Source organism: Parasteatoda tepidariorum, chromosome 3 (assembly GCF_982258835.1).
Source record: "Parasteatoda tepidariorum strain Cologne lab strain chromosome 3, Ptep-v5.0, whole genome shotgun sequence".
Classification (NCBI taxonomy): Eukaryota; Metazoa; Arthropoda; class Arachnida; order Araneae; family Theridiidae; genus Parasteatoda; species Parasteatoda tepidariorum.
The window spans coordinates 76,024,321-76,036,173 of record NC_141757.1 but is presented as its reverse complement, the minus strand read 5'-3'; the positions used below and the strand labels follow the sequence as shown (position 1 = coordinate 76,036,173).

Sequence of the window (11,853 nt, the reverse complement as noted above, 5' to 3'; positions counted from 1 at the left end):
TCAACAAGCCTGTACCAAGACATTCATCCCTTAGCCAAAGTTCGCCAGTTTATTATCTTTAAATCTTGTAGGTCCTTTTCAAAACAATGTACTACATGGTGCAAAAAAAAAATATTTTTTTTTTTCAAAAATAAATTTTGTTTCATGAGTTTTCTTTAAATTTTATTTTAACGTTCATAGCATAATCAATCGAAGGAGAAAAGTAGTCAAGCCACTGTCCGTGGAATCAATCGTGAAGCACTTACGTTGTTTTTTCAATGGCGCGGCAGTATACTAGTCCTGGAAATACAAAATCTAAACACATATTGTAGCGTTTAGCAAGTGGGAATATCATTTTAGTGATTCAGTAAAATCTAACACATGGCGCATTTTTCTTCAATAATTATCATTGTATCATATCAGTGCCATGGCAGTCCGGGGTGGACATTTTCTTTCTCCAGAACATTTCTCCAAGCAGTTCTCTTTGTCACCAAATTGTGCCAGCAGGGCTTGAAAAAACTCAAAAATTTTACCCGTCATTGAGGACGGCTTGTCCAACAATATACTCGTCCTCCTTTGAAACTAACCCGTAGCTTCTAAATAAATTAAAATATAATTTTCTCTTATTTATTACAAACATTTATATAAATTGCACAGTGAATTAGTAGTTACTAGGATTACATTATACAGTAATAAAAGAAATACTAGGTTACTAATAGTAACCTAGTATTTCTTTTATGAAATAATTTGAATGACAAAGGTCAATTTATCTGAAATGTCAATTTATCCCAGGGTGATGCTTTTTTTTTTAAATGAATCAAATATGACGTTTGCCAGCTTCACAATGAAGCCAATGATTTACAGAGGTTTCTGGATAGAAATCTGAAATGGATTTTCCATTTAGGTAGATGTTCTTAATTGCGTTTAACGCTTCTTGTTTAAGACCAGTACGTAATACGTTTTTTTCATTGCTGAAAAGCTCCTTTCAACCACTGCAGTACTCCCAGACAGAGAAAACATCAATTCCACCATACGCAGTATGTTGCTGTATTTCTAGATTAGAGGGTCATTTTAGAAGTGAGGCGCCAGACTCTTGTAAGATACCAAAAATTTAAAATGTATCACGAACATTAACTTGAAAATGGCCGTCCGCGCGGACGTCGGATTCGAGAAATTCGTTGTCCGAGGGGAATTTTCGACCGCCGAGGACGGGCGGACGGGCTGTTTTTCGAGCCCTGTGTGCCAGTACATACCTAATTTGTTTTGGCATCCGCGTAAATGGAATTCAATTATTGAAGTTTGGACGTATTCAAGCTCTACTTTTAATTAGTTTTGGCTTGAAAATCTTATGTAATCCTAGTTTTATCTAAATAGTAAATATTCCAGGTGAATCTTATTCAGTTAACTTCATAAATTTTGAAAAATCTTGAAATTTCTTCTTCTGTGGAAATTACTCTCTTTGACTCTATCAAAAATGTTTCGCAATGACTTTCTTTCACAGATGATAAATGTTAGCCTTTTTCTTCTTGGCTGAGTTCAAGTTACGGATTCATAGGTCAGTATTGGACTTAAAATTGTCTAGTAGGAGTTTTGTATCTCTTTTTTATGAACAGTGCACAAAATACCTTAAATAACCTTTCCTCCTAATGATCAATTTTTTATGTGCTTAGACTCAATTTTAATGGAGTCTTTAAGTTATCCACTTTTAAAAAAAGTCGTTTAATTAATTTCATTTCTCAAGAGCTATTCGACCGATTGCATTCTATATTTGTGTTTGGAGATAATAAAAAAAACTACGTTCTTAAAAATTAAGCAATTCTTTCAAATCAGAAATGTTGCGACCACTATTAAATATAATAAAAAATACCTTTTGAAATTTTTTTTGCATGAAATTATCTTTCATAAACCCATTTCGTTAGTGTGTGAAAAAATTTTCGATTCGCTTAAAAAGCTTTCGAGATATGACAAAATACGGAGACAAAAAAGTCAAATTAGCATTAAGAAGTCCTGACCAAAGCATAGGGACTACAATTTTCTTGATTATGACTACCACCCATATTTTGTGAGTCAAGAATTCGAATCCATTGAAAAAAAGGCGTGTTTATTCAGAACAATTACATTTTTGTAATTGATTTCGTAACTTAAAATATCCTATGCACCATTTAATCGGCATATTTGAGTTAACCTTCATGAACTCTAGGCCGGGATAGCCTGGTCAGTGGGGTGCCGGGCCCATGTCCAAGAGTTCGTGGGTACGGTCCCTGCTGGTCGAAGACTCCCCGTGTAGTAAATGGTGACTGATGCACGTTAAATCTGTCGAGTCTCAAAGTCCTCCATGTTCCCATAACAAATCAATACCTCTGGGGGTACCGATACAGAAGTTTCCTTGTCTTCTGGATTGGTTCAAAATTACAAGGCTACGGCGTTGAACATTTGTAGTCGTAAACCCAAAAATTGGGTCGACTGTTCAACGGCGGTCATAAAATAAAATAAAAAAATAAAACCTTCATGAACTAATAATATAAGGTTTTTTTTTTATCCTTACATATACTCAGTGGGATAAGCATATTTATCTGAGACCCAACCTGCCATTACACTATCAAACAGGGTATAATCATAGCCACCGAGAGTCTATGGTATAACACCGATTTGAATATTATCGATTTGCTTTTTAAGTAATTATAATCGTAACTACGAGTATTATTAATGTACAGTTAGCTTTTAGTAGAACAAGTAATCGGCATTACAAGTCACTCATTACTTGTCCTCATTAGGCCTAAATTGTAAATTCAGCTTAAACACAGAGAATTGTTTTATAAAATGATATATACTTTCACGTGATATAATTTGAAAAATGGATTTTAAAATCAGAGTGGCCTAAACGAAAATGAATGAATCAGCAAATCAATAATATAAGTAAATTAGCGAACCGATGAATAAGCCATTTTATAAATTTTAAAAAGAGTTGGTTCATTCCTACAATGACTTGATAATTAACTGATGGAACCGCTCATTTTATGCCAATTCATCGATTCGCTACTCTATCGCTTCATTTATTTATCTAATAGTGAGCGAATCAATTCATTGATACATGCATTTATTTATTGAGCACATTGTTTTCAAGTTGGACAGGATTTACATTATTTTTCCTGCACCTCTTAATTGAAGCTGAATGACCAATTCATAGAATTAGTGCTGAACATCTAATTTAGATAGCATGATTACATCAACTGCTTTAAATTGATTTAGTTAAAATTATATTTTTTCACTTCATTATAAATATATACTTCCAATGCAATCCCTTTTCAATCGTTTCCACAAATACTTAAGATTGAACCTTTACATGCAGGTGCAGAAGAACCCAGGAAGGAAAAAACATTCGAGTATAATGGTTATTTCAAAAGAAGGTGAACACAATAATAAGTACAGTGTAAAGTAATGATTATTGCTTATGAATTACAAAATATTATTAATATTTGTCTTACCAAAGTTCCCAGTTTAGGAATACACTGAATAGACTTCTGAATATCTTCTTGAGTAATTTCAATCTGTCGGCAGTTTTCTTCTTCATTGGGCAGAAGACTTAAACCATTTTGTGTTATCCATTTGTGCTCCTAAAGTAAAAAAAAAAAAAACATAGTTGTAATCCAGTGCACAGGGAGGGGGGGGGATAAAATGATGGGAAATCTTCTATACTATTCATGAGAATATTTCATGAGATTATTTTCATATTTCTAAAGAAATACTCAAGGAATCATTTTATAACTTCAGAGGTATTTACATCATGTGAGTTCTCATACTTATCAATGAAGTTCAAAGCTTTTAGAGGCTTTAGGGACCGACAATAAATTACAAACGGAAAATAACGCTTTTGATCACTTTATGCCAAAAATTGTAACAAAGATTTGTAACTTGTAACAACTATTCTGGTTATCATGTGCAAAAATTGCACAAAATTTTGTAAACCTAGCTTTAATATTTATAGAGATATGGACATTTTTGTTAAAAATTAATTTCTTTGTCTTACATTCTTTTTCTACAGCTTTAAAAATATTCTAACAAACACAATTTTACTAAACTAAAAATTAAACAAAATTTTAAGAACATTTTAAAATTAATTATAAATTTTTTTAAATTAAAATCTGAGAAAAATTAGTCCAAAATATGTAATCTATCTATATTATATAAAACGCTAATACGTATGTATCAATAAAACCGATTATATTTCTTTTCTCGCGTTGGGAACAGTTTTCATTTTTAATTGATAGGATTCGGAGCGCAAGAGCACGTAGTGAGCATCATATGTCTAATCAGGTGAATTCTCACCGAATTATCAAAAAAATTCTCACAAAATTATCTTCATTGAAGCCGATGCTTCACATTCGGCGTTCAGTACTATTTCATATTGTTTTACAACACATGGTCTTAGCCCTCTGGTGGGAAAGACTTTAAAACAAAACTTACAAAAGTTACTTTTCTCAACAACTGGAATTTAGAATAATGTGATTAAGAAAAATATGCGAACTGTTTGCAATTTCAAATTAACATTGAAATGCAAAGATTAGAATGAAAGATTAGAATGAAGATTAGAATGAAGATTAAAATGAAAAAATTAGAATTTTCTACAATGAAAAGTTTTCGGAATTTCAGTGTTCAAAAAAGTATACCAAAGCTAGACGTTAAGAACGTATCCAATGAGCGAGCATCGGATTGCGAAGCAATCCTAAATGAACTGCGAAAGCAGTTCCGGAGGTTGGCGAGCGCAAGCGGGCAGGGGGCGAAGCCTCCTAGTTAAGATATAATTAATTAAAGTAGTTCTTTTATACTGCTCATGCGTGGAAAGAGCAATATAAAAGAACTACTAACTTATTTATTATTTTGTAGAAAATCGTATTTGACAACTAATGAAAAAGTCCGATTTCAGTATCTTAAAATTTTAAAAAGTTTCAAACAATTTTCCAAGTAGTTTTTTTTAACTTTTTGTTAAAAAAAAGATAAGATGTTTAAAATTAAAACGGGTTTTCCATATATATTTCATTTTGTACTATTAAATAAGATTCATTAAAAACGACCCCGGCATTCTTGGGGATCATCCCCCATAAAAGTATCTTTTTTTTCATCAATTTTTTTTCCTTACTAAAACATATTATGGTGTATGAACATTTATTGTAAGGTATTATCATTTGTTATTAAATTCTGCCTTACGATACAAAATAATATTGGTAAAAAAATCCTTATCATTTTGAGCTTTCTTTTCAAAAGTACGAAAAATACTTTGAGAATTGTTTGTAACTTTTTAAATTTTCATTTTGATTAGTTGCCAAATACGATTCACAACAAAATAAAGAAAAAAAATTTAAATTGCAAAGCAAAAATTTTTAATTATCTTAAAATACTCTAAAAAATTTATTTAATTTTATTGAATATTTTTAAAATTAGACAAAAACATAAAACAAAAAAATTATTTTTGGAAAAAAAATGTCCATATCTTCATGAATCTTTAAGCTAGGCTCACGAAATTCTGTGTAATTATTGCCATATAATAAACAAAATAACTGTCAGAAATTAGAAAATTATTACTACATTTTTTTGGCATTGGGTGTTCAAAAACATTATTTTCCGTTGTTAATTTATAGTCAGTCCCTCATACCTCTAAAAACTTTAAACTTCATTGATATGTATGCGAAATCGAAATATCTAAGCAGTTCTGAAAATACAAAATATTTCGTCAAGTATTTCAGGAGAAATATGAAAAAAATGTACTTGTATAGCAGTTTTTCTTTTATTTTGTAAAATTTATTTTCATTTAATAACACTTGTTATAAATGGAGGAATTACAGTGTGTTTTTGAATTAATTCTCTGTAACTATTCCAAATCATAGAGCTGAGCAGCATTCGATTTAATTTAATATCTTTTGCAACTAAAAATTCAGTAATGGTTTTGGATCATTATATATCATAGAAAAAGGCAATGATCCAGTTACTTATTTTTGTATTCGAAATTATGAGAAACTATCTGTTTTTCTGGCAAACTATTATAATTATAAAAATTTAGAGCTAATACCCTATAAAAAATATCTGATTATCGAACGTACGTTTTTTAGCCTGATTTTGTAACTTAATTTTTTGCTCTAATCACTTAAGTGTCTGTTCAGAGTTTTTGTAAAAAGGTCCCGATTTAGAGAGTTTGAAAAAAATCTATTTAATTTTTTTGTGAATCTAAAATTAAAACTTGATGTTCCTTTTGCCAAGGTCCTGTTTATTATGATTTTGTGAAAATATATTGCACTATTTACGTCCCAACAAATTGAAACATGACTTGTAATTTATCACATGTACTATTGTATCATCGCAACAGTTACCATCGTACGAAAGTAAATTTTTTTTTATATTTTAAACTTGTTTTAAACTTACTTTTTTACTTTGGTAATGATCGCAATAGAAACATATAGATACAATAGCATTTGGAATAAGTCAATGACGTCATCGACTCCGTTTAAGACGTCAAGGATTCAATTTGTGAAGGCTTCGTTAATCAATATTCCCAAATCTCTCTATAACAGATCTTAGAATTAACTTGAGCGTTTCAGGGGTATTTCTTAAGTCCTTAAGTTTTGAATTCAGCACTTAAATCATTAGATTAAAAATTTTTTACGTTTTTTTTCTTCTGTTCGTGCTGTGAAATGTTTTCCTAAACAAATTAAAGTGGATTTTATATTTGTTCTATTGATAAGCTAAGTTTCATCATCCCGTAAAGGTGCGATAAATTATTTCCGTTCCTTATCATTATATCTACAGATAATGAATCTACACATAATAAAATCTACAAATAACTAATATATAAATAATGCAAGTACTTAATTTTACTATAGTGTAATTCTTGCAAATTAATTTTAACTAGTTCGTGCAAATCTTGCTTACTATGTGACGATGCAAATATGTAGAAAACGAATTTCATAGCTAAAAAAAAGTCTTCCTCACCTTTATTCCTTTCAATTTTATCCTTTGTTTAGGGTCTTTTTCAAGCATCTGACTTAGTAGGTCTTTAAGACTGTCACTTACATTGTATCTGTGAAATCAAATTATACATTATGAATAAATTGACCTTGATATTAAAAAAAAAAGAAATAAAAATGCTTTAAGAAGTCCCTTTTTTAAGTGCCTTTCATGAGTTCACTATTTATTTTTGTAAATTCCGTCAATTTTTTTTAAAATTTTCTTTTAAAAATAAAAGTGATAATATACTAAAAGTGATCTAAAATATAAATTTTTTTTTTAAAAACTAAACTTTTGAAATTTGATTTGTTTTTGATATATTTAAAAATTTGTGAAAATTTTTAATTTAATGCAAAATTGTTTATTTATTTCTACGACAACAACCATTTGCAAACAATTGGACGACTACAACTGTAACTGCATCTTTACACCTGATAACAATTCAAGGTTCACTTTCTAATAGCCACAATTAGAATTTGGTAAATGAAGGTCAAAAGAATTTATCACTGATCAAAATTTTAACTAGTTATAATGCCCCAACAATACCAGTTTCATTCGTTTCTGCAAAGATCGCGATAAAAATGACGGATAGGTCAAGACTCAATGTTATCTTATGTTCGTATTTACAATCTCAACCACTATAATAGTGTCATTCCTTAACAGTTCCCTTATTAATTAAATTGAAGCTTAGTTTAAGAATTGATTATTTGAAGAAAAAAAATAATCAGTAAAATTTTCGCTTTTTCTGAGAATGATCCATAGATTTTAAACTTTTTCTGAAGTCATAAGGTATGTTATTTGTGATAAAAAGACAGAGTTGGTTGAAAGCTTACTAATTAATTCATCAAGGTGTGCAACCCTAGTTTCTTTACCCTATTGCCATACAAGCAACAGTTGTTCTAACAAATGTGATAAAACCAGGCAGACGAGAATCAAAGAATTTTCGGAAGACCAGTTTTACATCATTTTCTGAATTAAATCTAATTTCCTTATTATAAAGTTGTCCAAATTTAAAAAGAAGTGATATTCTGTGAAGGCTAAGTCTATCCCAGAGCAAAATTCTTCATGATGTCATCAAAGAAATTTGATGATTTATTTTAGTTTCAAATTCTTGATGATCCAACATGTGTTAATGGTCACTATCATTTAGCAATATCCAACTATGTTCCATCCTTTAAAAATGGGAAATGTTACTTTAGTACTACGTTGATGAAACACCAAGTAATGCTTGATTTTTGATGGACGTACGATCATATTTTGATGCAAGATGTTGTTTTACCATTATAATGGTCAAGCAGCAAGTCATTTATCACTGTTAAACAAACAGCGATCATATAATGTTACATAAAATGTGTTTTCCCTACCATGATGGACGGCTAACATGTTATGTTTTTTTTGTTGGATCAACAAAAATCATCCAAATATGGTAGAAGATGTTGTATGATTATTTATGGTCAACTTAAAAAGTTGTGATCATTAATATTGGACAAACAACCATTATCTTTAATCAATGAACACTAGAGCTTAACACACTATTAATATTTCACGTGGTTTGCGATGCCGTATTTCCACATAAGAATTCATACTTCATAATAGTGCGAATTTCAAACTATTTCCTTTTCAATAAAGTTAATTTTTTTAAAAAAAGGTTTTCTTTACATAACTAGAGCTTACAATGATTTCTTGAAGTAGTTGATATATGAAACTTTTCGAAAAAAAAAATATTTAACCAATGTAAATACTGAGCTGGTAAAATTGATTTACCGGTATTCCTTTCCTTCCCTAAAGCTGTACAATATACAAATATTAGTTTAAGAGGTCAAAATAAAGTTAAAGTCCTGACATTTTCAAAATTGAAAATCCGATAGATTACATGAGGACGAGTTAAATTTTTAGGTATGATTCACAAATCATGCACTCAACTTACATATTTTTTGACTTACACAATCTCTTTTTTTATGAAAAGAAAACTAAAAGAAAGTTAAATGTGAAACTTCAAGATTATTTGAAGTTTAAAACGTAAAAAACTATGCCATTCTTGGAACTCTAAATAAAATAGAATTAAGAGTTGTACACAATTTAATACGAAAATTAACATTATTTTGAAGAAAAATTAAAAACAAAAAAAGACATTTCAAATTGTGGAAAATCAAATTTTTGCGAGTACATACTTGTCAGGAAAATGAACAGGTGAAGACTTAATCTTGGTGTAAAGGGCCAAGATGTTTATGTCTTGAAAGGGAACTTCTCCATAAACAAGGCAATATAAACTTATTCCCATCTGCCAAATGTCCAGAGCCTGAAAGTGGTACAATGAAATTTCAAGTCTTAGTGTTTTTATTTTTAATACACACATTTATCTGCAATATATTTTATAACCGTCGTAGAACAGCCAATCCAATTTTGGATATACGACTTCTAATAGGACTCCGTAATTTTGTAACCCAATCCAGAAGACAAGGAAAGTCTTGGATTAAGTATTGGGCGAAATTTGCCTTCATTGAGGAATTTTAGATCGAAGTAACCCACATTTGCGTTTTACTGAAAAGAAAACCCCGAAACCCTCCCAGGATTAGCCTAATGGAAAGGGGTACTCTAATCCATGTTCCATTTTCCACTGAGGATATTTCACGTTAGTAGTGTGGTCGGAGCGACCTGGGAGTGGAATTCGTATCGACGAGCCATTGCTGGAATTTGAACCCGGTTCCCTCATTGGAAGGCAAACGCGCTATCCTCTAAGCCACCATGGCACTATCTGTAATATAAGGAGGGTATTTCATTTTAACTTTAAACATATTATGTCCAAGTTTTTTTTATAAAATGTGACACAAAGTAAAACAAAACTTAAATTTTGAACCCTTTGAGTAGTAATATATTGCGATTTTAAACAGCTGGAAAGCTTTCTAAATAATATCGTCTGAATTAATTAATTAGCATATTGAACTTGAACCACCTTGAACTATTAAGATTGAGTCTTAGAACGTGATGATTCGATCATTAGATCAAAGTTAATCAGGGTGGTCTGCTTATTTATTTATTTATTTTTGCGCACTGTACTACTTACTACTGTGTACTTAACAGTTCGAAAGTATATTATTAAAATTTGCTAATTAATTAAGGCAGACAATATTTTAAGTGATGAAATTAGACAAAAACTATATTTTCTTTGAATAAATATCACTTTCAGGCAGATTAAAATTTTCGATATTTAAAATAGTTGTGAGCAAACATTTTTTTCGAATTAGCTTAATAGTAAAAGTATAAAAAAAAGTAAAATTAGTATTAAATGGTAAATACTCTCAATCGTTCTGCAACTGCATTATTAGTACCACATTTTTCTAATTTTCGATTGCTTTGTGATAAAAAAGATGTGCTTATTCAAATAAAACAAGTTTCCGCCTGATTTCTTAATTTAAAATATCGTAAGCACTAATTAATTAGCACATTTCAGAACTATCCCCAGAACCATTAAAATTGAATCTCAGTATATGTAAAAATCTCATAATTGAATCAGTTTTAATTTGCTTATTGTAAAACAAGTACACACAGAGAAAAATATTCTATATGCCATGCAAATTACCAGATAAATCAACTGTTCTTTTAGGTCATTAAATTGGCAACAGTATCAAATTTTGCCGTAGAAACTATGTTTGATGGAGAGGGACAGAACTATGCTGCCATAAAGTGATAATGACAGTCGGTTCATTCCTTATTTGCTCAACGAGATATATTTAATGCCGATGACTCTGGTGTGGTTTTATGTATAATATTAATCACGAATTAATGTCACTCTGTTTTCATTTAAAGGTTTCAAACTTCTACAATATATTTTATGCAATAAACAACTGTTATTGATCTTCAGCTTTTTACATTACTTAGAAACTGCACAAAAACAACACGAAAACGAGAAACCAGCGATTGCAACTGTTACTAAGTTATGTAAAATTCTTCTTTATGTGTGAAAATAAAATATATTAGATTTTATGATATTTAGTGTTTAATTTTGATTCTCATAAAACTATTTTATTAAATCTCTAAATATTTAAAAAATATCTAAATTTATAATAAATTTCCATTTTGAGAAAAATCCACATTGACTTGGCTTAACAGAAATAAATATCTTTTTGTACCTATATCTGATTAGAAAAGCATCATTGTAGTTGTTGAAGTATCATTAAATGCTACATAATTTAAAGAATGGTATAAATTTACATATTTTATAATTGCCTATGAAAAAGCCTTAGATGGAATCCTTTGAAATGATCCCTTTCAAGTGGCCAATATTCAAAGAATTGAGAAATATTTTTCATTAAGAACTGTTATAATTAATATCTTGGTAATAGTGTAAACCCAATAGAAGGTCCCTTTTTATATGAAGTGCTAGCAAATTACAAATAGGTAAAAAAATTGTGTTCAAATCTGGTAAATAGCAGGTTTTGGTACCTCTAAATGCCTGTTTCAATGAGCGGTACATAAAACCAAAATCGAAAATACAATGTACCTTTCAAGTAAATCTGATATTGCCTCTGAAATCAGAGCTACATTGTGCCGTTCATTTTTAAAGGTACGTTGTGCCCTTTAAATTCTGAGGCACAAACGATCCGAATTTGCCTCTGAAATCAGAGGTACAGTTTTTAGAGTGTACAACGGGGTAAATTCTTAAACAGTAATACCCTGGAGTTTCATTAAACAGGTTGTACAAAATCGCAAACGACTCTTTGCATATTTACTGTATTTAATATCATAAATAACTACAAAATTTTACCAACCTTTCCACTGTATACTTCTCTTGTACCTAAAAGTTAAACAATTTTAGATCAATGTCAACCACTATTTTTTAAAAATTATTTCGACTAGTGAACAAAGGTATACTCTTAC

General features: G+C 30.0%; 1 protein-coding gene and 1 long non-coding RNA gene across 6 annotated transcripts in view; one reads left to right on the top strand and one right to left on the bottom strand.

Moving 5' to 3' along the window:
- Nucleotides 1-10,938, top strand: part of LOC122269876 (uncharacterized) — a 48,862-nt gene extending 37,924 nt beyond the window's left edge. Inside the window, exons 3-4 of the long non-coding RNA XR_006225445.3 lie at nucleotides 3,329-3,386; nucleotides 10,580-10,938. This is a non-coding gene — a long non-coding RNA (uncharacterized LOC122269876). The remainder of the gene's footprint in view (nucleotides 1-3,328; nucleotides 3,387-10,579) is intronic.
- Nucleotides 1-11,853, bottom strand: part of LOC107448732 (calcium/calmodulin-dependent protein kinase kinase 2) — a 154,866-nt gene that overhangs the window by 2,622 nt on the left and 140,391 nt on the right. For all 5 annotated transcript variants that reach the window (XM_071181596.2, XM_043044982.3, XM_043044998.3 and 2 more), the window contains 4 exons: nucleotides 11,745-11,770; nucleotides 9,147-9,274; nucleotides 6,961-7,048; nucleotides 3,465-3,593 (listed from right to left, as the gene is read on the bottom strand). In XM_071181596.2, coding sequence (XP_071037697.2) covers nucleotides 3,465-3,593; nucleotides 6,961-7,048; nucleotides 9,147-9,274; nucleotides 11,745-11,770 — 371 coding nt within the window. The remainder of the gene's footprint in view (nucleotides 1-3,464; nucleotides 3,594-6,960; nucleotides 7,049-9,146; nucleotides 9,275-11,744; nucleotides 11,771-11,853) is intronic.